This window comes from Xenopus tropicalis, chromosome 8, assembly GCF_000004195.4.
Source record: "Xenopus tropicalis strain Nigerian chromosome 8, UCB_Xtro_10.0, whole genome shotgun sequence".
NCBI classification, from domain to species: Eukaryota; Metazoa; Chordata; class Amphibia; order Anura; family Pipidae; genus Xenopus; species Xenopus tropicalis.
In genome coordinates, this window is record NC_030684.2 from 140,288,508 (window position 1) to 140,315,145 (window position 26,638).

The window sequence follows — 26,638 nt, forward strand, 5'->3', positions numbered from 1 at the left end:
ACATGATTTTTAGTGCTAAAACCACAATTCCCTATATGCAGCAAACTTCAAAACAGAACTTCCCACTTGTACTTAAAAGCGTTGAAAATTCTAAATGGTGGTTTCTGCACGGTAACTTACAGCCCTTTATTGAGGCACCTCTCCTAGTGATTGTTCAGAGTGCAGGTCCCTTTCCATTGGTGCAGATGCTTATCCTTAGTTCCCCTCTGAATCAGTAATTGTTGTATTGTTATCAGTTCAAGTCCCATTGGAAATCCATAAAAAACACTATCTGTTTTTTTAGGGTCGGACCTGGCCACCGGGGCACCCAAGGGCCAAACCATCGAATTAGCCTAAATTTTCCCCGATAATGCCCACCCGTAGGTGGGGATATCGGGAGAAGATCTGCTCACTTGGCGACCTTGCGTGTATGGGGACCTTTACAGTCACCAGTCTGACTCCCTTTCATTAAGATTTCTACTATTTTGTTAGGGAGGCTCCTACAGGAACCTCTACGCACCTGGATCCTAAGTTGGATCTATTGCCTCTACTGTTACACCCCTAAAATGTCTGGGTAGTCAATACCCCCAGTTAGATTGCCATCATCCTTTCCCTTCCAGAGTCTGGACCTTCACACTAATTTGGACTGGTGACCCTGACCACAAGTTCCAACATTTCAAAAGAGGTAATCGCACCCTACTAGTGATGAGCGAATCTGTCCCATTTCGCTTTGCCGAAAAATTTGCGACTCTTTCAAAAGATTCACAAAATGGCAAGAATGTCAAGCAGAAAAAAAATCAATGCCTGCGACTATCCTTGGATGCGCGACTATTCTTTTGACACCCGCGACTATTCTTGCAACAATTTTTTGGATGCCCGCGACTATTCTTTTTACACCCGCGACTATTCTTGCGACAATTTTTGGGATGTCTGTGACTATTCTTGTGACAATTTTTGGGATGTCTGTGACTATTCTTGTGACAATTTTTGGACACGCAACTATTCTTTTGACACCCGCGACTATTCTTGCGACAATTTTTTGGATGTCCGCGACTACTCTTGTGACAATTTTTGGACACACAACTATTCTTTTGACACCCGCGACTATTCTTGTGACAATTTTTTGGATGTCCGCGACTATTCTTGTGACAATTTTTGGACACGCAACTATTCTTTTTACACCCGCGACTATTCTTGCGACAATTTTTTGGATGTCCGCGACTACTCTTGTGACAATTTTTGGACACACAACTATTCTTTTGACACCCGCGACTATTCTTGTGACAATTTTTTGGATGTCCGCGACTATTCTTGTGACAATTTTTGGACACGCAACTATTCTTTTTACACCCGCGACTATTCTTGCGACAATTTTTTGGATGTCCGCGACTACTCTTGTGACAATTTTTGGACACACAACTATTCTTTTGACACCCACAACTATCCTTGCAACAATTTCTGGATTGGTTAGTAAATGAGCCCCCTAGATTGTATTATATAATATTAAATATTCTTATAGAGTAATAGGAAACTTCTTTTATTTTTATTACAGTATCTCAAAGAAAAATACCTTTAAATTAAAACTTTTTAATAAAAAAAAAAAAACCCAAAGAAATAAAGAAAGAAGCAGCACTGAGTCTCCTGGGATGCCAGGATAGTGTTTTTCTCTTCTTCATAGGGGCATAAACGACACAGTTCTCATCCTGCACCAAAGGAAAAGCAAAATTATATTTAAAAGGGCAGAAACAAACTTTTTTGAGTCATATGTAAGAGCTCAGCATCAGTACCACTTTCTACAGTATATACAGGTATGGGACCTATTATCCAGAATGCTCGGGACCTGGGGTTTCCTGGATAAGGGATCTTTCCATAATTTGTATCTTAAGTCTGCTAAAAAACAATTTAAACATTTATTAAACCCAATAGGGCTGTTCTGCCCCCAATAAGGGGTAATTATATCTTAGTTGGGATCAAGTACAGGTACTGTTTTATTATTACAGAGAAAAGGGAATCATTTAACCATGAAATAAACCCAATAGGGCTGTTCTGCCCCCAATAAGGGGTAATTATATCTTAGTTGGGATCAAGTACAGGTACTGTTTTATTATTACAGAGAAAAGGGAATCATTTAACCATGAAATAAACCCAATAGGGCTGTTCTGCCCCAATAAGGGGTAATTATATCTTAGTTGGGATCAAGTACAGGTACTGTTTTATTATTACAGAGAAAAGGGAATCATTTAACCATGAAATAAACCCAATAGGGCTGTTCTGCCCCCAATAAGGGGTAATTATATCTTAGTTGGGATCAAGTACAGGTACTGTTTTATTATTACAGAGAAAAGGGAATCATTTAACCATGAAATAAACCCAATAGGGCTGTTCTGCCCCCAATAAGGGGTAATTATATCTTAGTTGGGATCAAGTACAGGTACTGTTTTATTATTACAGAGAAAAGGGAATCATTTAACCATTAAATAAACCCAATAGGGCTGTTCTGCCCCAATAAGGGGTAATTATATCTTAGTTGGGATCAAGTACAGGTACTGTTTTATTATTACAGAGAAAAGGGAATCATTTAACCATGAAATAAACCCAATAGGGCTGTTCTGCCCCCAATAAGGGGTAATTATATCTTAGTTGGGATCAAGTACAGGTACTGTTTTATTATTACAGAGAAAAGGGAATCATTTAACCATTAAATAAACCCAATAGGGCTGTTCTGCCCCAATAAGGGGTAATTATATCTTAGTTGGGATCAAGTACAGGTACTGTTTTATTATTACAGAGAAAAGGGAATCATTTAACCATTAAATAAACCCAATAGGGCTGTTCTGCCCCAATAAGGGGTAATTATATCTTAGTTGGGATCAAGTACAGGTACTGTTTTATTATTACAGAGAAAAGGGAATCATTTAACCATTAAATAAACCCAATAGGGCTGTTCTGCCCCCAATAAGGGGTAATTATATCTTAGTTGGGATCAAGTACAGGTACTGTTTTATTATTACAGAGAAAAGGGAAATCACTTTGAAAAATTGTTCTTCTCTCTTTCTGCTCTAACCATAAGCACAATGTTACTTCCAGAACTTGAGTTGGACTGACCTTTTGGAGCTGGTTAGACCACCGTTAGATCAGTGTACCTGGAACTCATATCCTTTCTGTTTTCACTGGCTTTCACTGAAGCTACAATAATGTAGAGAGAAACACATAATTTTAGCAGCAAAGTCAAGTTTATTATAGTCCTTGTTGTGCATCTTCTAATAATATAACAGCCAATGGGAATAACTTCTTAGCCTCTGTTTAAAACTCTTTCTGAAAGGCTAAAATATGAATATCTATCAAATTTTATCAGTTTTATTTGCTTTTTTATTTCAGAGCGTTTAGATCATTTCACACTGAAACTGAATATTTTTTTTCTCAACTCCTAGGGGCAGATTTACTAATCCACGAATCCGAATCCCGAAAGAGAAAAAATCGTATTGGAAAGGAAAATTGTGCGCCTTTTTGGTCGCAGTCGCAATTTTTCGTATTTGTTGCGACTTTATCGTATTTTGCGCAACTTTTTCGTTGCCGGCGAAATTTTTTCGTATTGAGCGATAGTAAACGGCGGAAAACCCAATCCGATTTTTTTTTTTTTTTTAAGTCACGGAAAATATACAAAAAAGTCTTATATTCCCCTTAGGGGGAGATTTACTAATCCACGAACAGTTGAAGGCGTCCGAATGTGTTTTTTCATAATGATTGGTATTTTTGTGACTTTTGCCACACAATTTTTTTTGCCACACAATTTTTTTCAGCGTCGTCACGACTTTTTCGTATATTTTCCGCTACTTTTTTGATGCCATTGCAAAAAAATCAGATTGGTTTTTCCGCCGTTTACTATCGCTCAATACGAAAAACTCGTGATGGCGATGAAAAAGTTGCGCAAAAAAAGATAAAGTCGCGACGGCGAGGAAGAAGTCACGACACATACGAAACATAGCGACGGCGATGAAAAAGTCGCAAAATTTTCATTTCCGTTACGATTTTTTCCCTTTCGGATTCATGGATTAGTAAATCTGCCCCTTAGACTAGAATTTTCATTCCTAAAATACCATCATTAATATATTTATTTCAAACCTTCAATGAATGGGGCACTGTTCACCCATAGAGGTCAATAAAATACATTCTATTGAAATTCCGGAGCAGAGAAAATTTAAATTTTATCTTTATTTCATAGGTTTTCCTAAATGTATTCCAAGAACATATGCATCTAATGTCCACCACCGTGTATGTTCAGATATAGTTGCTATCATACTTAAGGGATGTGTATGTCAAGGAATGATTGAAACAGAAATCCTCAGCCAGGTTAGAAATGTTCTCCTAATTAAATTACAGATTTTACCATAGACTTTAGTGGAGTTTTCAGGTGGGAAACTATGAGAAGCAGTTCTAATCAGTCTGACCCAATATCTGTATTTGTACAAGAGGGGGCATATTCATCAAATAGGAGTTTGAATCCTGAATGGGAAAAATTTGAATTGGAAACGAAAATTTCTGAAGATCGCAAATATCACCAAAATGCTTACGAAAAAATCACATTAGTCATGATAATATTGTATTGGAGATCCGAAAGTCACAAAATTTTTGTACGAAAGTACAAAAAAGTCGCACAAGCATCGAAAAAGTTGCACAAGCGACAAAAAAGTCGGCGAAAATACTCTCAGAGCATTCGTGGATTAGTGAATCTGCCCCTAATAATATCCTTTATTCAAAACTTGGATTAAAACCATATTGAAAAACTCAGACCCCCCAGCTTTACGCGTTTCATGGCTCAAACGCCACTTCATCAGAAGCTACAACCCGGCCCAAGGAAAGTCTCCCATTGGGCTCAATGGCACTCTGCAGCTCCAACCCGGCCCAAGGAAAGTCTCCCATAGGGCTCAATGGCACTCTGCAGCTCCAACCCGGCCCAAGGAAAGTCTCCCATAGGGCTCAATGGCACTCTGCAGCTCCAACCCGGCCCAAGGAAAGCCTCCCATAGGGCTCAATGGCACTCTGCAGCTCCAACCCGGCCCAAGGAAAGTCTCCCATAGGGCTCAATGGCACTCTGCAGCTCCAACCCGGCCCAAGGAAAGTCTCCCATAGGGCTCAATGGCACTCTGCAGCTCCAACCCGACCCAAGGAAAGTCTCCCATAGGGCTCAATGGCACTCTGCAGCTCCAACCCGGCCCAAGGAAAGTCTCCCATAGGGCTCAATGGCACTCTGCAGCTCCAACCCGGCCCAAGGAAAGTCTCCCATAGGGCTCAATGGCACTCTGCAGCTCCAACCCGGCCCAAGGAAAGCCTCCCATAGGGCTCAATGGCACTCTGCAGCTCCAACCTGGCCCAAGGAAAGTCTCCCATAGGGCTCAATGGCACTCTGCAGCTCCAACCCGGCCCAAGGAAAGCCTCCCATAGGGCTCAATGGCACTCTGCAGCTCCAACCCGGCCCAAGGAAAGTCTCCCATAGGGCTCAATGGCACTCTGCAGCTCCAACCCGGCCCAAGGAAAGTCTCCCATAGGGCTCAATGGCACTCTGCAGCTCCAACCCGGCCCAAGGAAAGTCTCCCATAGGGCTCAATGGCACTCTGCAGCTCCAACCTGGCCCAAGGAAAGTCTCCCATAGGGCTCAATGGCACTCTGCAGCTCCAACCTGGCCCAAGGAAAGTCTCCCATAGGGCTCAATGGCACTCTGCAGCTCCAACCCGGCCCAAGGAAAGTCTCCCATAGGGCTCAATGGCACTCTGCAGCTCCAACCTGGCCCAAGGAAAGTCTCCCATAGGGCTCAATGGCACTCTGCAGCTCCAACCCGGCCCAAGGAAAGCCTCCCATAGGGCTCAATGGCACTCTGCAGCTCCAACCCGGCCCAAGGAAAGTCTCCCATAGGGCTCAATGGCACTCTGCAGCTCCAACCCGGCCCAAGGAAAGTCTCCCATAGGGCTCAATGGCACTCTGCAGCTCCAACCCGGCCCAAGGAAAGTCTCCCATAGGGCTCAATGGCACTCTGCAGCTCCAATCCCAAACTTTCCTACTCGGCGCGACAAATAAAATTTTTTGCTATTGTCAGAAAGTACAAAAAAGTCACAGAAATTAACGGAAAAAAAAATCGCAAAAAATACGCACAGTTCTAAAACGTAGAAAAAATTCAAATTTTTTGAATTGAGACTCAATCGTACATTGATAAATGGGCCCCAAAATGTCCATTTAAGCGGATACTTATCCCACCTTTTAAAATGAATGCAGTTGTTGTGCCATAGTGATTAGTGGGCTTCCAAACAACATGTGTTCCATCTTTGTGTGAGTGCATATATAATTATTTGTTTAAAACATGGTGTTTATAATCAGAGTGCTCTCTCAACTTTTTAAATTTTAGAACTCATTGCATCTAGGGGAGTGATGATGTGATGTTACCTGAGCTTGCTGGGCCAGTGTGATGGTTAAAGAAATATGGGCTGAGTTTCCTTTTAAAAACATAGACAAGGAGAGCCACAGCGAGAGAGGATATCAGCACAGCCATCGTGACTTCTACCGCCATTGGTGCGTAGCTCCTCTCTATTAAAAGAAAATAAAACATATTGTTAGTTATGATAGAATAGGTAGTTAAAAAAACAAAAAATAATAATAATTCAAAAGGTAAAGTTATGGTTATGGCACAATGTTACTTTTAACAATGACTGCCCCAGTAGAAGACAGCCTGGTACTGGTATAGAGAACATCTCCATCTGGTACAGTTCTGAGCCATTGCCCATTGTTTCCTTATAGGAAGGCTCTGTTATTATCTTTTTCAACATTATTCTCATTATTAACATTTTGAACATCATTCAAATGATCCTAACTTACTTTCACTCATGAATACATACCTCCCAACATTTGAAAATTAGAAAAAGGGACAAAAACAGTGGGTGTGTGTAGTTATTGGACATGCCCACTTTGTGGTCACACCCACACACCACATCCACTTTACATAAACAGACCCTTTTTCATTGTTGGTTGCCAGGGCCGGAACTAGGGGTAGGCAGAAGAGGCAGCTGCCTCGGGTGCAATGATTGGGGGGTGCCAGGCAGGAACCTCTCCTGCCATTCCCCTAGTACTACTTCGTCATTTCCCCTGCCGCTTGTCATAGTGGCGGAGGCAATGACCGATCGGATCGCACCCCCCCCCCGCCCCGCGCTTTGGCGCCGTTCGGGGGGGGGTGGGGGGGGTGGCGGAGGTGGCTGACTGGGTTGCCTAGGGTGCCCGGTCGGCTTGGCCCACCCCTGTTGGTTGCTACTGTCCTGAATTTTCCCAGATGACTGGCCTTTTAACCTAAAACAATGTAATATAACTCATGAAATCAAACTGTTTGCAATAATCTTGCACTGATCAAATACTGAAAAATGCTCTGGGTCTGCCATTAAGCAAAGAGGAACCTGATCTAGCCTGTCAGAGGTATCCAGTTTAATAAAACATCAGGTGTAGGAAATCCTTGTGCTGCCTGCGACTTCGGCTCTTTCCGGCACAGAAGGCGAAATATCCCAAACTCCTTAGAGAGAACATCAGACGAAGCGGGACATTCAAGAGAAATTCCGGGACAGCGGGATAAGGCATAAAAATCGGGACTATCCCGCGAAAAGCAGACAGTTGTGAGGTATGTATGAATATGCTACAATGTAATTGATTAACAGGAATTGAGGTTTAAACGTATCGCCAAAATTCTAAAAGTGAATAAGGCTAGCAATCCCATATACAGTATATACAGGATAGTGTGACACTTATATTCTATATATACAGTATAGTGTGCCATTTATATTCTATATATACAGTATATTGTGCCATTTATACTCTATATATACATTATAGTGTGCCATTTATATTCTATATATACAGTATATTGTGCCATTTATACTCTATATATACATTATAGTGTGCCATTTATATTCTATATATACAGTATAGTGTGACATTTATATTCTATATATACAGTATAGTGTGCCATTTATATTCTATATATACAGGATAGTGTGACATTTATATTCTATATATACAGTATAGTGTGCTATTTATATTCTATATATACAGTATAGTGTGACATTTATATTCTATATATACAGTATAGTGTGCCATTTATACTCTATATATACATTATAGTGTGCCATTTATATTCTATATATACAGTATAGTGTGACATTTATATTCTATATATACAGTATAGTGTGACATTTATATTCTATATATACAGTATAATGTGCCATTTATATTCTATATATACAGTATAGTGTGCTATTTATATTCTATATATACAGTATAGTGTGCTATTTATATTCTATATATACAGTATAGTGTGACACTTATATTCTATATATACAGTATAGAGTGCTATTTATATTCTATATATACAGTATAGTGTGACATTTATATTCTATATATACAGTATAGTGTGCCATTTATATTCTATATATACAGTATAGTGTGACATTTATATTCTATATATACAGTATAGTGTGCTATTTATATTCTATATATACAGTATAGTGTGACATTTATATTCTATATATACAGGATAGTGTGCCATTTATATTCTATATATACAGTATAGTGTGCTATTTATATTCTATATATACAGTATAGTGTGACATTTATATTCTATATATACAGTATAGTGTGCCATTTATATTCTATATATACAGTATAGTGTGACATTTATATTCTATATATACAGTATAGTGTGCTATTTATATTCTATATATACAGTATAGTGTGACATTTATATTCTATATATACAGTATAGTGTGCCATTTATATTCTATATATACAGTATAGTGTGACATTTATATTCTATATATACAGGATAGTGTGCCATTTATATTCTATATATACAGTATAGTGTGCCATTTATATTCTATATACACAGTATAGTGTGCCATTTATATTCTATATATACAGTATAGTGTGCCATTTATATTCTATATATACAGGATAGTGTGACATTTATATTCTATATATACAGTATAGTGTGATATTTATATTCAATATATACAGGATAGTGTGCCATTTATACTCTATATATACAGGATAGTGTGACATTTATATTGTATATATACAGGATAGTGTGACATTTATATTGTATATATACAGTATATTGTGCCTTTTATATTCCATATATACAGGATAGTGTGCCATTTATACTCTATATATACAGGATAGTGTGACATTTATATTGTATATATACAGGATAGTGTGACATTTATATTCTATATATACAGGATAGTGTGCCATTTATATTCTATATATACAGTATAGTGTGACATTTATATTCTATATATACAGGATAGTATGACATTTATACTCTATATATATATACAGGATAGTGTGCCATTTATATTCTATATATACAGTATAGTGTGCCATTTATATTCTATATATACAGTATAGTGTGACATTTATATTCTATATATACAGGATAGTATGACATTTATACTCTATATATATATACAGGATAGTGTGCCATTTATATTCTATATATACAGTATAGTGTGCCATTTATATTCTATATATACAGTATAGTGTGCCATTTATACTCTATATATACAGTATGGTGTGACATTTATATTCTATATATACAGTATAGTGTGACATTTATATTCTATATATACAGGATAGTGTGACATTTATATTCTATATATACAGTATAGTGTGCCATTTATACTCTATATATACAGTATAGTGTGCCATTTATACTCTATATATACAGTATAGTGTGCCATTTATATTCTATATATACAGTATAGTGTGCCATTTATATTCTATATATACAGTATAGTGTGCCATTTATATTCTATATATACAGTATAGTGTGCCATTTATATTCTATATATACAGGATAGTGTGCCATTTATACTCTATATATACAGGATAGTGTGCCATTTATATTCTATATATACAGGATAGTGTGCCATTTATATTCTATATATACAGTATAGTGTGCCATTTATACTCTATATATACAGGATAGTGTGCCATTTATACTCTATATATACAGGATAGTGTGCCATTTATATTCTATATATACAGGATAGTGTGCCATTTATACTCTATATATACAGGATAGTGTGCCATTTATATTCTATATGTAGGGGTTTATCAAAAATGGGCCCTTAGGACAGACACCCCTAGACTAGGCCACTGGTTGGTGCTAGTTAAACCGGGACATTGGGATGACTGGGTTCTACATAGTTAACAGGGAGTATACCTGTAGTTCGGGTTATGGCCACCGGGTGGTGCATAGGCCCATATAAAGGGTTGCAGCCATGTGCTGGGAGCCATCTTGAGCCACCTTAGGCTGGGATAGCTCCTGGGACCAGGAGCTTCCCCTGATAGAGTTATTAGATAGTAGTTTCTTGTAATAGGACATTCTAGGAGTGTCATGTAGGACACCAAGCTAGAATGGGTGGATATTGCCCCTCCAGGAGTGGTAGTGGGGTTAAGACCCCCCAGCATTACATCTGCTGGAGTGCAGGGCATTAAGTGGCTAGGTAGGTGGATCAAGTCCCCGCTAGTCCAGGAGTCCGGATCTGAGGGTGCCATACGCTAGTACCGGTGTGGGTCCTTGTGGTGTAACTCCTAGCATGGGTACTGAGAACTCCAAAGGGAGGGTCTCACCGATAGTACCGGGGATAGCACCTAGATGGGAGCACATTGGGAAACCCGTGAGGTAGTACCAACAGGAAAAGGTTCTCAATGAGAAGTAAGGAGATATGCCCTGCCATATGTATAAATGATATGCTGCTCCTGGAGAGGTCTCTGCCTGAATAAACCATAGCATTCCTTTCATATACAACTGTGTCTGCTGTGAATATCTACCTCGCCCAGAGGACCACTACTACGCCGGTAAGGAATAACTCAAAGAGTGAGTACATCGCACCGGGAGTACGTGGGTCCCAAAGGGGCATTGTATCCTGATCGTTTCCCAGGGGGAGGAATATAGTTCCACAAGACCATCCCTGGGTGGAGGCACGCCATTTAGGGGAGAATCCCTTGTAAACCCCCATAGTAAGCGGGGTCTCAGGACTCCTGTAGCGCCAAAGTATCGTGCTCCAACGGGTAGTGCCACAAACGTTCATAAAAGTGGGCTACATATATATACAGTATAGTGTGACATTTATATTCTATATATACAGGATAGTGTGCCATTTATACTCTATATATACAGGATAGTGTGCCATTTATATTCTATATATACAGGATAGTGTGCCATTTATACTCTATATATACAGTATAGTGTGCCATTTATACTCTATATATACAGTATAGTGTGCCATTTATATTCTATATATACAGGATAGTGTGCCATTTATACTCTATATATACAGTATAGTGTGCCATTTATATTCTATATATACAGGATAGTGTGCCGTTTATATTCTATATATACAGGATAGTGTGCCATTTATACTCTATATATACAGTATAGTGTGCCATTTATATTCTATATATACAGGATAGTGTGCCGTTTATATTCTATATATACAGGATAGTGTGCCATTTATACTCTATATATACAGTATAGTGTGACATTTATATTCTATATATACAGGATAGTGTGCCATTTATATTCTATATATACAGTATAGTGTGCCATTTATACTCTATATATACAGTATATTGTGCCATTTATATTCTATATATACAGTATAGTGTGCCATTTATATTCTATATATACAGTATAGTGTGCCATTTATACTCTATATATACAGTATAGTGTGCCATTTATACTCTATATATACAGTATAGTGTGCCATTTATATTCTATATATACAGTATAGTGTGACATTTATATTCTATATATACAGTATAGTGTGCCATTTATATTCTATATATACAGTATAGTGTGACATTTATACTCTATATATACAGTATATTGTGCCATTTATATTCTATATATACAGTATAGTGTGCCATTTATATTCTATATATACAGTATAGTGTGCCATTTATACTCTATATATACAGGATAGTGTGCCATTTATATTCTATATATACAGTATAGTGTGACATTTATACTCTGTATATACAGTATAGTGTGCCATTTATATTCTATATATACAGGATAGTGTGCCATTTATACTCTATATATACAGGATAGTGTGCCATTTATATTCTTTTTTTTTTTTTTAATCTTTTTTTTCTATTCAAGCTTTTATTTGAGTGTTAACATCAAAGAAAGGTACAGTTATACATTAGATTTCTTGTCTTTTCCATATACTTTCTTTCCATATTTATACATATGTTATACATTTGTTGCCTTTCACATTGCAGTTTTATACATAACAACCAAAAAGAAATAAAAAAAAGAATAACCTATAAATTCGGTAGTTGTGTGTTATTTTTCCCTTCTATATTTATCTCTATTCGTGCTATCTCGGTTGTGTTCTAGTGTTTACTTAGTTTATGGTGTCTTTATCTCTTTTCATATTACCTATTCTCAATTTGTGATGTTTTGTTGATGTATTCTTTCCAGGGTAGCCAGACTGCGAAATAATCCTGATATTGGTCTCTAATAGAAGCTGTCAGCTCTTCCATTAGGCACAACTCATTAACTACTTTAAACCATTGTTCTTTTGAAGGTATTTTATCTGAACGCCAGTGTACTGGAATTGTAGATTTAGCTGTCATAAGTAGTTTCAGTGTGAGATCTTTTTTGGTCCAGTCTGTAGGTTCATACCGATGAAAAAGGAGTATCGCTGGAGCATCTGTATTTATCTGGCTTCCCGTGACTTCTTCGCAGATCTCTTTCACCTGTTTCCAGAATGAGGTAAGTTTGGTACATGTCAACCATAAATGCTCTAGTGTTCCTGTTGCTTGGTTACATCTCCAGCATAAATCGTTTGGTGTCAGTCCCATTTTATGTAGTATCACTGGCGTTCTGTACCATCTAGCAATTAGTTTATAGGAGGATTCCTGGAATCTGCTGCTCACTGAGCCTTTCGTTATAGTTCTGAAAATTTGTTTCCAGTCTTCTTCCGTAAGTGTTATATTAAGGTCTTGTTCCCATGCCTTAGTATATTTGGGTAATGTTTTGTATTTTTCTTCTATTAGTATTTTGTAAAGGGTAGCTAAACTATGTCGTATGGGAAAGGGCATTGCACATAATGTTTCAAATTTTGTCAATTCTCTAGATCTAGTTGTGTCACTTAGTGAGTGGGTTTTCATCCATGCTAGAATTTGTCTATATCTCCAGTGGTCAATTTGAGCCCAATTTGCTTTATTTTGGTATATCGCTGGGTCTTTCCCATTTGCTGATTTCATTATATGTGCCAGTTTTAGGTCCCTTAGGCCAAATGCTGTTTCATATCCCTTGTCAATAGTGCTGGGGATGAATTCAATATTATTGACCAAAGGCATTAGTGGGGATGGATAAGGGGATAAATTGTATTTGTTTCTGGTTTCAGACCATGTTTTTATGCATGCTTCTATTAATCCGTTTCCTTGGATTGGATCTGTTATTGTTAATTTTTTCCTCCAAGGCAGAGATTCCAGAATTCCTCCTACCCATACATTTTCAATTTTTCTCCATTGCATCAGTGAGTTGCCCTTATTGTACTCTATGATTTTGGAAAGAATACTGGCCTGATAGTATAATTCACAGTCTGGCATATTTAACCCACCTAACGTTTTGGGTTTATGTAGTGTTGCTCTTGCTATCCTTTTGTTTTTACCTTATCCTATGTATGTATCCAGTAATACCTTGAGTTGTGTAAAATAGCTTTGGGGGATTACTATTGGTACAGTTGAGAATAGGTATATAAATTTAGGTAGTATTGACATTTTGATGGAATTGATCCTGCCTGTCCATGATAGACTCTTATGGTTCCATTCTCTTAGGGTGATTCGAGTTTTTTCTAAGAGTGGTTTGTAGTTAAGTTCAAATAGTTTGTGGTGATTAGCTGGGATCTGTATACCTAAGTATTTTATACTTTCAGCTTGCCATTTAAATTTAAAGGTTGCTCTCAGATTATTTTCCTCCCGTTTCTGTAAATTCAGTATTAAAGCTTCAGTTTTATCCATGTTTATCTTATAGTTGGATATTTCTCCAAATTTTTGTATTTCTTTCACAATATTGGGTAGTGTTATGATCGGTTTTGTTACTATTAACATGAGATCATCGGCAAATGCTGCCACTTTATATTCTGTTTGGCCTATCTCTAGTCCTGCTATGTCTGTGTTTTGCCGAATGGCATTTAAGAAATACTCCATACCTAGAACATAGAGTAGGGGTGACAGGGGGCATCCCTGTCTTGTCCCGTTACTTATATCAAAGTGATCTGAGAGTAGGCCGTTGACCCTTATTTGTGCAGAGGGTGTTGTATAGACTGCCATTATTTTTTCTTTAAACCTGTCCTTAATTCCTAGGGCTGATATGGCTAGGTCTATGAAATCCCATTTAACTCTATCAAATGCCTTCTCTGCGTCTATAGCTAGAAGCAGAGAAGGTTTATTTGTTTTGGCACTCCACATTGTCCAGTTTATGCCATTTATATTCTATATATACGGTATAGTGTGACATTTATATTCTATATATACGGTATAGTGTGCCATTTATACTCTATATATACGGTATAGTGTGACATTTATATTCTATATATACAGTATAGTGTGACATTTATACTCTATATATACAGTATAGTGTGACATTTATATTCTATATATACAGGATAGTGTGCCATTTATATTCTATATATACAGGATAGTGTGCCATTTATATTCTATATATACAGTATAGTGTGCCATTTATATTCTATATATACAGGATAGTGTGCCATTTATATTCTATATATACAGGATAGTGTGCCATTTATATTCTGTATATACAGTATAGTGTGCCATTTATATTCTATATATACAGGATAGTGTGCCATTTATATTCTATATATACAGGATAGTGTGCCATTTATATTCTATATATACAGGATAGTGTGCCATTTATATTCTATATATACAGTATAGTGTGCCATTTATATTCTATATATACAGTATAGTGTGCCATTTATATTCTATATATACAGGATAGTGTGCCATTTATATTCTATATATACAGGATAGTGTGCCATTTATATTCTATATATACAGGATAGTGTGCCATTTACATTCTATATATACAGTATAGTGTGCCATTTATATTCTATATATACAGGATAGTGTGCCATTTATATTCTATATATACAGTATAGTGTGCCATTTATATTCTATATATACAGGATAGTGTGCCATTTATATTCTATATATACAGTATAGTGTGCCATTTATATTCTATATATACAGGATAGTGTGCCATTTATATTCTATATATACAGTATAGTGTGCCATTTATAGTCTATATATACAGAATAGTGTGCCATTTATATTCTATATATACAGGATAGTGTGCCATTTATATTCTATATATACAGTATAGTGTGCCATTTATAGTCTATATATACAGTATAGTGTGCCATTTATAGTCTATATATACAGTATAGTGTGCCATTTATATTCTATATATACAGGATAGTGTGCCATTTATATTCTATATATACAGGATAGTGTGCCATTTATATTCTATATATACAGTATAGTGTGCCATTTATAGTCTATATATACAGAATAGTGTGCCATTTATATTCTATATATACAGAATAGTGTGCCATTTATATTCTATATATACAGAATAGTGGGACATTTATATTCTATAAATAAAACATGGGGGGCTACTGGGGCACCTTTATTTGTTTCCCCAAACCAAAATATTATGTGCACCATTAATATGCTACTTCTTTGTTAAGTATTTGTTCTCATGTATTTTGTGTTTAAGGCACAATGAGAACAAATGCCTGGGGAATAACGGACTATTAACTCATAACTCATGTAGGTATAAGACAAGGTTAAAATATTGATACTGTATATAATGACCTTGTGCTCCAAATCCATTGATCTAACCCCCCCAAATCCCAAACTGACCTGCGCCAGGTACCACTGGCATCTGCCCGACATCCCTTCCTTCATCCGTGGAACTATCAAGTGATGCCCCAGTAGGCACAAAGTAAGGAAAATCACCAGCTATTTAAAGGAGAAGGAAAGGTAAAAACTAAGTAAGCTTTATCAGAAAGGCCTATGTAAATACAGCCATAAGCTGATAGAGTCCTCTATCAAAAGAAACAGGATTTCTTGTCTGTTTGTTTTCCTCTGCCAGAGACACACAGCTCTCTCCTCTCTCCCCTCCCCCAAGAATACTAAGAACTCCCTCCTCCCTTAGGAATGTGGATCTGAGCCAATCACCAGGAAGCTGACTCACAGTCTTACTATCTGAGCATGTACACCGGTCTTGGTCTAGGTGCAGGAGCGAGGCATTATGGGAACTTTCTTTACCCAGCTCAGCATTTTTTCTTCCTGTTTGGCTTCTGATCATCTGAACAGGTGAAATATGGGGAGACTTAAGGGCACTACTGAGAGAACTGAAGGTATGCCTGCAGCTTGGGATTAACTCTTTAGTAGCCTTTCCTTCTCCCTTAAGCACAAATATTTCATTACTATGGGTTACTGGTAGGGATGAGCAAGTTTTCTGTTTCTGGTACAGTCTGGCTGTTTCCATTAGCAGTGAAAATTTTTGTTGATCCGTGCTACAATTTTACCTTGTGTTTTGTTTTGAACAAAACACAAATGTCACTTTTAGAATTTTCAGGTTGCATTTTGTTTCATCAGAAAAAAAACCCATATGAAAAGGGCATTAGCATTTTTACAACTTCTCACCAAAAATTTATTTTTGTGCCAATAACAACATGAGAAAAAAAAACCCACACACAGTGACTCCAATTCATTTGATGTGGTATAAAAATTAGAAAAAAAACATTTCGCCATTTGGTAAATTTTTCATTGGTTTCACGATTTTTTTGTGCCAAGTGAAACAGTCATTGAAGATATAATGAGGCAGATTTGCATTGAAAAAAGACAAAATAAACAAAATGGGAAGGGCACACACACTACCCCTAAGTGAGCTATTGTGTGCTAAAAACAGTGGCACAATAATCACTGAAACAGTCCATCAGATTCAACCACTCCAAATGACCCCTAGGGCAAAATATATATGTATATATACACATACAAAACTATCTGTAGATTTTAGTATTACAATAGCCTCTTAAAAGAATTAACAGAATCTGCCATCACAACATCAGAACCCCCTACCCAACATCCCCCAGCAGGGCATTCCCCAACCTCACTGCCCTCACCATGAGGAACCCCCTACCCAACATCCCCCGGCAGGGCATTCCCCAACCTCACTGCCCTCACCGTGAGGAACCCCCTACCCAACATCCCCCAGCAGGGCATTCCCCAACCTCACTGCCCTCACCATGAGGAACCCCCTACCCAACATCCCCCGGCAGGGCATTCCCCAACCTCACTGCCCTCACCGTGAGGAACCCCCTACCCAACATCCCCCAGCAGGGCATTCCCCTACCCCCTCACTGCCCTCACCGTGAGGAACCCCCTACCCAACATCCCCCAGCAGGGCATTCCCCAACCTCACTGCCCTCACCGTGAGGAACCCCCTACCCAACATCCCCCGGCAGGGCATTCCCCAACCTCACTGCCCTCACCGTGAGGAACCCCCTACCCAACATCCCCCGGCAGGGCATTCCCCAACCCCCTCACTGCCCTCACCATGAGGAACCCCCTACCCAACATCCCCCGGCAGGGCATTCCCCAACCTCACTGCCCTCACCGTGAGGAACCCCCTACCCAACATCCCCCGGCAGGGCATTCCCCAACCCCCTCACTGCCCTCACCGTGAGGAACCCCCTACCCAACATCCCCCGGCAGGGCATTCCCCAACCCCCTCACTGCCCTCAATGTGAGGAACCCCCTACCCAACATCCCCCGGCAGGGCATTCCCCAACCCCCTCACTGCCCTCACTGTGAGGAACCCCCTACCCAACATCCCCCGGCAGGGCATTCCCCAACCTCACTGCCCTCACCATGAGGAACCCCCTACCCAACATCCCCCGGCAGGGCATTCCCCAACCCCCTCACTGCCCTCACCGTGAGGAACCCCCTACCCAACATCCCCCGGCAGGGCATTCCCCAACCCCCTCACTGCCCTCACTGTGAGGAACCCCCTACCCAACATCCCCCGGCAGGGCATTCCCCAACCCCCTCACTGCCCTCACTGTGAGGAACCCCCTACCCAACATCCCCCGGCAGGGCATTCCCCAACCCCCTCACTGCCCTCACCGTGAGGAACCCCCTACCCAACATCCCCCGGCAGGGCATTCCCCAACCCCCTCACTGCCCTCACCGTGAGGATCCCCCTACCCAACATCCCCCGGCAGGGCATTCCCCAACCCCCTCACTGCCCTCACTGTGAGGATCCCCCTACCCAACATCCCCCGGCAGGGCATTCCCCAACCCCCTCACTGCCCTCACCGTGAGGAACCCCCTACCCAACATCCCCCGGCAGGGCATTCCCCAACCCCCTCACTGCCCTCACCGTGAGGAACCCCCTACCCAACATCCCCCGGCAGGGCATTCCCCAACCCCCTCACTGCCCTCACCGTGAGGATCCCCCTACCCAACATCCCCCGGCAGGGCATTCCCCAACCCCCTCACTGCCCTCACTGTGAGGATCCCCCTACCCAACATCCCCCGGCAGGGCATTCCCCAGCCCCCTCACTGACCTCACCGTGAGGAACCCCCTACCCAACATCCCCCGGCAGGGCATTCCCCAACCCCCTCACTGCCCTCCTCATGAGGAAACCCCCTATCTGCCTATAATCCCCTTTAATGTACTTGTACAGAGTAATCATGTCCCCTCACAAGCACTTTTTTTAGGTGCAGGAGAAAAAAAATTCTATCCCTTAAAATAAGGTGCCTGTAAAGATTTGCTGACCTGCCACCTTGATCTCATCGCTCCTCTTCCTCACCGTGTTGTTTCTTGTTCTGACCTCACAGGCATAATTCCCACTATTCTGGAGGAGCATTGAAGGAACATGGAACGTGTTTACCGAACTGAATCCCTGCACATTGTGCCCATTTCTGTAGAAAGCAAACTGCAGCTCTGTAGTCTCTCTGTGTGGGCTGAGCTTTGTGTCACATGTTATGGTCACGTGATCCCCTTCTGTCAGATGATTTGGATTGACTTTCATCACTGGTTTGGAGAACAGCTCTAGAAACAAAAAGTACTGTCAAATAATCATGTCAAATAAAACTGATTAATATCCCTGTTATTGGCATTGATATAATTACCCAATCACTGAATAGCGTCCATATAACAATTCTTCATATAAACTGATTTTATCATGTTTTCTTTATATTTTATAAGAGTTATATAAACTTTAATTAGATGGGAGCTTATCTCCTAATTCAGTTCCAGATTTTCCCAGATTCAATAAACCTTAAACTGATGTTTTTTTACTCATTTGAATCTTGCCCAAAACGTTTATTAAATTATTAATTTGGTTCCCATTGCACGAGCATTATGTGATAATCATATCTATATGCAGCACTCATGGCTGGATCCCTGTCCCGGCTCACAGTCACAAACTATAGGGTATGTATATAAAAGGTTCAATTTTTTGGCTTAAATTGTAATCATTTCAATTTTCAGCAAAATGCAATGTTTTCCCAAAATCTGTTATGATTTTTTCCTCCATGAAATAAATACAAGCATGGGAGCTGTTATCCAGAATGATCCGTAATTTGGATTTCCATACCTTAAGTCTAATGAAAAATCATTTAACCATGAAATAAACCCAATAGGGCTGTTCTGCCCCAATAAGGGGTAATTATATCTTAGTTGGGATCAAGTACAGGTACTGTTTTATTATTACAGAGAAAAGGGAATCATTTAACCATTAAATAAACCCAATAGGGCTGTTCTGCCCCAATAAGGGGTAATTATATCTTAGTTGGGATCAAGTACAGGTACTGTTTTATTATTACAGAGAAAAGGGAATCATTTAACCATTAAATAAACCCAATAGGGCTGTTCTGCCCCAATAAGGGGTAATTATATCTTAGTTGGGATCAAGTACAGGTACTGTTTTATTATTACAGAGAAAAGGGAATCATTTAACCATGAAATAAACCCAATAGGGCTGTTCTGCCCCAATAAGGGGTAATTATATCTTAGTTGGGATCAAGTACAGGTACTGTTTTATTATTACAGAGAAAAGGGAATCATTTAACCATTAAATAAACCCAATAGGGCTGTTCTGCCCCCAATAAGGGGTAATTATATCTTAGTTGGGATCAAGTACAGGTACTGTTTTATTATTACAGAGAAAAGGGAATCATTTAACCATGAAATAAACCCAATAGGGCTGTTCTGCCCCCAATAAGGGGTAATTATATCTTAGTTGGGATCAAGTACAGGTACTGTTTTATTATTACAGAGAAAAGTGAAATCACTTTGAAAATTTTGAATTGTTTGCTTATAATGGAGTCAAGGGGGGATGGTGTCCCCATAATTTGGAACTATTTGGATAACTAGTTTCCTGTATTGTAAGAGACCATTTTGACAAAAGTGAAAAATTGCTTTACCCCTCCACTGAAAACTTTATTCAGCACCAAAACAAGAACATTCTAACCAGTCTCACCATTGGATCTTCTCTCTTTCTGCTCTAACCACGGGCACAATGTTACTTCCAGAACTTGACTTAGAGTCTATGGGAGGTGGTCTTCCCGTAATTTGAAGCTTTCTGGATAACAGATCCCATACCTGTATTTCAAATGGTAATTATCTAAGTTTACCTTTCACAGAAATGATTTCTTCACTAGAATAACTATAATATATGACGCCATCTTTCACTTGTCGGGTACATCTGTACGAGCCACTCGTTGCCATGTTTGCCGTTCCAACCAGAAATACAGCCTCAGAGGGGGAGGAGGCTATAACCTCATTGCCCCGGTACAGCACAGCGTCTCTGGCAGAATACCCAGGGTACCCTGCACAGGCCACAGATAACTCATCCCCTTCAAATAGAATGCCAGGTACTTTTAGTGTGAGCCAACCTGAAACCAAAAGTAACATTATGTAAGTGACTGACTCACAAACAAGTCATAGATACTTTGCCTTGAACAAAAACTAATGTATATAAAGTCCAATCCTGATCCAAGAGCAAAGACACACATAAACATACACAAACATACAAACTAGGGTCGCCACCTGTCCGATATTTACCCGGAAAGCCCGGTTTTTGGCAGGACCATATGGATCAAAACCTCCTGCCCGGTTGTCCAAATTAGGAAAACCAGGAAGCACTCACCGAAATTGGCCAATCACCGTGTCATAGCCCTGCCCAGTGATGTCACTCCCCACCTTTTCCCCGCCCCATGATATCCCTGCCCCACCTCTTCACCCGCCCCCTGCCCAGAGAAAATAGCCTGTATTGGTGGAAACCCTAATACAAACACATTTGTGGACTTCTTTTTATAAACAATACAATATATATATATATTTATAATATACAATTACAGCCCTAAAAGTCACTGTAGCCCTGTATGCTTTGCATGTTCTAAAAATCCAATCTGCTCTTAAATACATTAATGGTATCCAGGGCCAGAACTAGGGGTAGGCAGAAGAGGCAGCTGCCTAGGGCACAATGATTGAGGGGCACCAGGCAGGAGCCTCTCCTGCCTACCCCTAGTGCTACTTTGTTATTGCCTCCACTGCTTGTCGCCGCGGCGGAGGCAATGACGATCTAATCGCACGAAGTTGGCCTTCCGGGTTGCCTAGGGCGCCCGGTCAGCTTGGCCCACCCCTGATGGTATCTCAAGACAATATCACCTGACTAGGCATTCCCCAACCTCACCATGTAGAACCTTTTTATTGATTCAGGTATAAGTTCTGTTCCTCAAGTATAAATAGGTGGGCCCTGGTTCCTTGCTTTTTTCAGTCTGGAAAAAGCTTTATTTAGTTGTTGCTGGACTACAAATTCCAGAATAATGTAATATAAAATAAAGGTTGAGGTAGGGTTGCCACCTGTCCGGGTTTGACCCCAACAGCCTGGTTTTGAGAAGGCCTGTCCAGGTCAAAACTTCCTGCCTGGTTTTTCAAATTAGGAAAACCAGGCAAATTGATGCCATAGCCCCATCCCCTCATCATAGCCCCGCCCCATGAAAGCACCGACCTGCCCACGGATGTCACCAATGCCCCATCCCCACCACTAGTGATGTAACCGGCTGCCGCCTGCCCATATCTCCACAGCCAGTAACTGCTTTAAAATACTACAAATCCCCCAATGAGAATCCCAGCTGATGTGAGTAAATCCGGCTCCCTGTTCTCTGTTCCTGCAATTGGAGTTGGGAGCAATAAGCACAGTTTCCCAGCACTGAACAAGTCTGTCCCTTTATCCCCATGTCTGATTCCTGTGCCATATAATGAGGGGAAAATGCCATCATTATCTCTATATGTAAGGTACCAGCAAGTGCTGGGAATCAGCATTCTCATTGGTCAATTATTTTGCATTGACAATGCAGTTTTTGGTCAACTGAATTCGCACTTTATTGCATCTATAATTATGTTTTTTGGCAACTTCTATAGATAACTTAAGGGGGGTAGTGGAAGAGCATTGTGGTTGGGTTTACTACCCCTTTATGGTTTACTTATCCATTAAACATTACATGTTTAGAGAATAGTTGCCCTTTGTCAAATGAACCTTACACACCACTACACACACTCTTAAATAGATCCCACTGGATGAGAACAAATACCCCCCCTGAAGAAGAAGGGGAGCAGTCCATTATGCCATATATTAGTCCATAACAAATGCATTTCTTGTAACTATCAATGAACTCCAAATATAGACAGATCAACCCAAAACAACCATATAATCTTTGGGGGGGTAAAAATATCAGTTTTATACTCATTATTACTTACTACTAGTAACTTGCAGCCTGACAGGATCGCTCTTATCGCTGGTAACTGTCTGGCACTGATAGCTGCCTCCATGTTCCTTACTGGCACGGTCAATTTTGACGATGTTTGTTCCAAGATACATAGGGACGATCTGATTATCTCGGTACCAGTAATAGATCTGGTCTTTAGGTCCGGGGGGATCCACGTTGCAGGTGAGAGTTACGGATTCCTTGGTGAATATCGTGGCCCAATTGGGATCAATGCTCACAATGGGTTTGATGGAAGATCCTGAAACAGGACAGAAGAAAAAGCCCTGCAGTTGCTCTTCCCACATTGTGGACATTCAGGTCACTTTACTTAAGACGACTGTATTCTCCAATTCTCAATCACTCTATAGGGGCAACATACATTGGCCAGTCCCCCACTTCATCCAGTTGATTGTTCTATGGACCTGACCGGTGGTTCCCATACATATGAATGGGCACATTCCATTGTTATATTTGTTTGTTCCAACCTGTAACCTACCATACATGGAAAGACTTTCAGGCAAGTATGGTCAAAATTGGCCCAACTGCCCAACAAATTCTGGGAATGCATAGGTAGGATTTATCATTTCTGGTTGTGCATTTTATATCTATCCAGCATTAAAGAGACACTGGAACATGAGAATATTAAATATGAAGCTGTGTAAAAAAAACCCAATAGGGCTGTTCTGCCCCCAATAAGGGGTAATTATATCTTAGTTGGGATCAAGTACAGGTACTGTTTTATTATTACAGAGAAAAGGGAATCATTTAACCATGAAATAAACCCAATAGGGCTGTTCTGTCCCAATAAGGGGTAATTATATCTTAGTTGGGATCAAGTACAGGTACTGTTTTATTATTACAGAGAAAAGGGAATCATTTAACCATGAAATAAACCCAATAGGGCTGTTCTGCCCCAATAAGGGGTAATTATATCTTAGTTGGGATCAAGTACAGGTACTGTTTTATTATTACAGAGAAAAGGGAATCATTTAACCATGAAATAAACCCAATAGGGCTGTTCTGCCCCCAATAAGGGGTAATTATATCTTAGTTGGGATCAAGTACAGGTACTGTTTTATTATTACAGAGAAAAAGGAAATCAGTTTTTAAAATTCTGAATTATTTGATTTAAATGGAGTCTATGGGAGACGTGCTTTCTGTAATTCAGAGCTTTCTGGATAACAGGTTTCTGGATAAGGGGTCCCATGCCTGTATAGAGATATCACTAATTGCCAAAGGAATGTCTAATATAATTCACATTTTTGAGAGCACTTACCTTCATTTGCTGTAACCACTGTAATAAAAGTAAACACGGAGGTAAACACAAGGATTTAGCCTTCTATCTATATTGTACATTTTTAAAAGGAGTATTATAATGCCTAAATTTCCCCTTTGAAACAATAGTCCTGTATTTATTTACTTCAAACATAGGGGGAAAGTCAGCCAAAATGAAGGATCTTAACATGGCCACCTTTGGACATATTTCCTGTCCAGTTGTTTTAATAGTCACCCTACTATAGTTCCAGGGGTACCCAGGGCACAAATAAGCACTCACCCCAAATCCCCCCCTAACTGGCCTTCAGGCTGGGCCCCCTTAGCCCATAACAAGGTTACAGATATATAGAAACATTGGGGTAACAGTCACCCCGCTATAGTTCCAGGGGTACCCAGGGCACAAATAAGCACTCACCCCAAATCCCCCCCTAACTGGCCTTCAGGCTGGGCCCCCTTAGCCCATAACAAGGTTACAGATATATAGAAACATTGGGGTAACAGTCACCCCGCTATAGTTCCAGGGGTACCCAGGGCACAAATAAGCACTCACCCCAAATCCCCCCCTAACTGGCCTTCAGGCTGGGCCCCCTTAGCCCATAACAAGGTTACAGATATATAGAAACATTGGGGTAACAGTCACCCCGCTATAGTTCCAGGGGTACCCAGGGCACAAATAAGCACTCACCCCAAATCCCCCCCTAACTCGCCTTCAGGCTGGGCCCCCTTAGCCCATAACAAGGTTACAGATATATAGAAGCATTGGGGTAACAGTCACCCTGCTATAGTTCCAGGGGTACCCAGGGCACAAATAAGCACTCACCCCAAATCCCCCCCTAACTGGCCTTCAGGCTGGGCCCCCTTAGCCCATAACAAGGTTACAGATATATATAGAAACATTGGGGTAACAGTCACCACGCTATAGTTCCAGGGGTACCCAGGGCACAAATAAGCACTCACCCCAAATCCCCCCCTAACTGGCCTTCAGGCTGGGCCCCCTTAGCCCATAACAAGGTTACAGATATATAGAAACATTGGGGTAACAGTCACCCTGCTATAGTTCCAGGGGTACCCAGGGCACAAATAAGCACTCACCCCAAATCCCCCCCTAACTGGCCTTCAGGCTGGGCCCCCTTAGCCCATAACAAGGTTACAGATATATAGAAACATTGGGGGAACAGTCACCCTGCTATAGTTCCAGGGGTACCCAGGGCACAAATAAGCACTCACCCCAAATCCCCCCCTAACTGGCCTTCAGGCTGGGCCCCCTTAGCCCATAACAAGGTTACAGATATATAGAAACATTGGGGTAACAGTCACGCCGCTATAGTTCCGGGGGGGAATTAGTAGAATAGAATAAGGGTAAGTAAGGGTTTCTAACAGAAAACACTGTGGCAGATAAACAGTAGAAAAGACAATAAATCGATACTCACAGAGGAAGAAGAAGACGAAGTACAGAGGTGCCATGCTGATTGTACCTGCCATTCTATAAAGGAGACCTGTCCCTATTCTCAGTATATAACTTTCCTGCAGTTTCGTTTCCCTGGAAGCCCCTCAGTTTGGGGGAGGGATAATAGTGACGTCAACACTACTTTAGGGCCAATAATAAGAAAAAAAATGTCAGATGAAAATCAGAAATAGAAAGTATCTACATTATTTAAAAACAATTCCACTGCCCCCTAGTTGTTTAATTGTTGTCCCAAACTTAATATTTGGCATTGACCAATGAGAAACCCATTAGCAAGGGGGCTGTCAGTCATGTCGCTGATATGTCTCCATGCAGGCTGGGTGGGTGCCAGTCCATGTTTATATGGGAGGAAATGAAAGCAGATGTTCCCTGATGGTTCCCTGAATTCCCCCATCTGTCCCTCCCCACTGTGCTCCCTGCCTAGCAGCTTCCTCTGGGTCCTAGTGCCCTCCACCTGTGGTGCCCTCCATCCATAGCCACGCCTCCTGACCCCAGCCTCCAATAACACAAACCCTTTTGTGTAAAGCCCGCCTGTTTCATAGCAGTCCAGCCCCCCTGACTGCCCCTACCTCCATTAGTCTCTGCCTACGCTCTTTTTCAGTTGCTTTAGGGCAATTGTTATTGGGCTCCCCTTGTGCAGAAATGTCTAACAGCACAGTAACCATTTGTAGCCCAGATAGCAGCTAGTTCCTGGGTACTACAGGGAAAGGGGCTACGACTAACACAAATTTAGAAATGCCATTTTCCTCTCTAAAAATGTGTTTTTGAGATGTGAAATGACTGTGCTGTTTACTGACGAGCCCTTTGGCCTGTATTAATAATCTTACTATAAACTGGCGGGAAGGTCAGCCTGTCCTTGTGTATTTATCTTGGGCCTTAGTTATCTGTGTTTTGAAATAATCCACATATTGTGCCCTGAGAGCTCAGCATGGATCAGAGTAAGCCAATGTGTGTTTTGGCAAAGACTAAAAAAGAATTGTAATTGGTTAACTCTGGGAA

The 26,638-nt window shown here is 40.3% G+C and overlaps 1 protein-coding gene across 2 annotated transcripts; it reads right to left on the minus strand.

The window, feature by feature from the left end:
• Nucleotides 1–1,500: 1,500 nt before the first annotated feature.
• On the minus strand, nucleotides 1,501–25,994 carry fcrl3 (Fc receptor-like 3). Of its 2 annotated transcripts, XM_012969453.3 has the most exons (9): nucleotides 25,605–25,993; nucleotides 24,176–24,193; nucleotides 22,892–23,158; nucleotides 20,764–21,024; nucleotides 18,902–19,177; nucleotides 15,976–16,074; nucleotides 6,415–6,555; nucleotides 3,085–3,165; nucleotides 1,501–1,682 (listed from the first exon to the last, which is right to left on the minus strand). In XM_012969453.3, exons 1-8 carry the CDS (start codon nucleotides 25,654–25,656, stop codon nucleotides 3,098–3,100), a joined length of 1,182 nt encoding a protein of 393 aa, XP_012824907.1. In that variant the 5' UTR covers nucleotides 25,657–25,993; the 3' UTR covers nucleotides 1,501–1,682; nucleotides 3,085–3,097. The 2 variants fall into 2 exon arrangements, with proteins under 2 accessions (XP_012824907.1, XP_012824908.1); XM_012969454.3 differs by lacking the exon at nucleotides 15,976–16,074 and having other exon boundaries at nucleotides 1,651–1,682; nucleotides 25,605–25,994.
• Nucleotides 25,995–26,638: the final 644 nt, after the last annotated feature.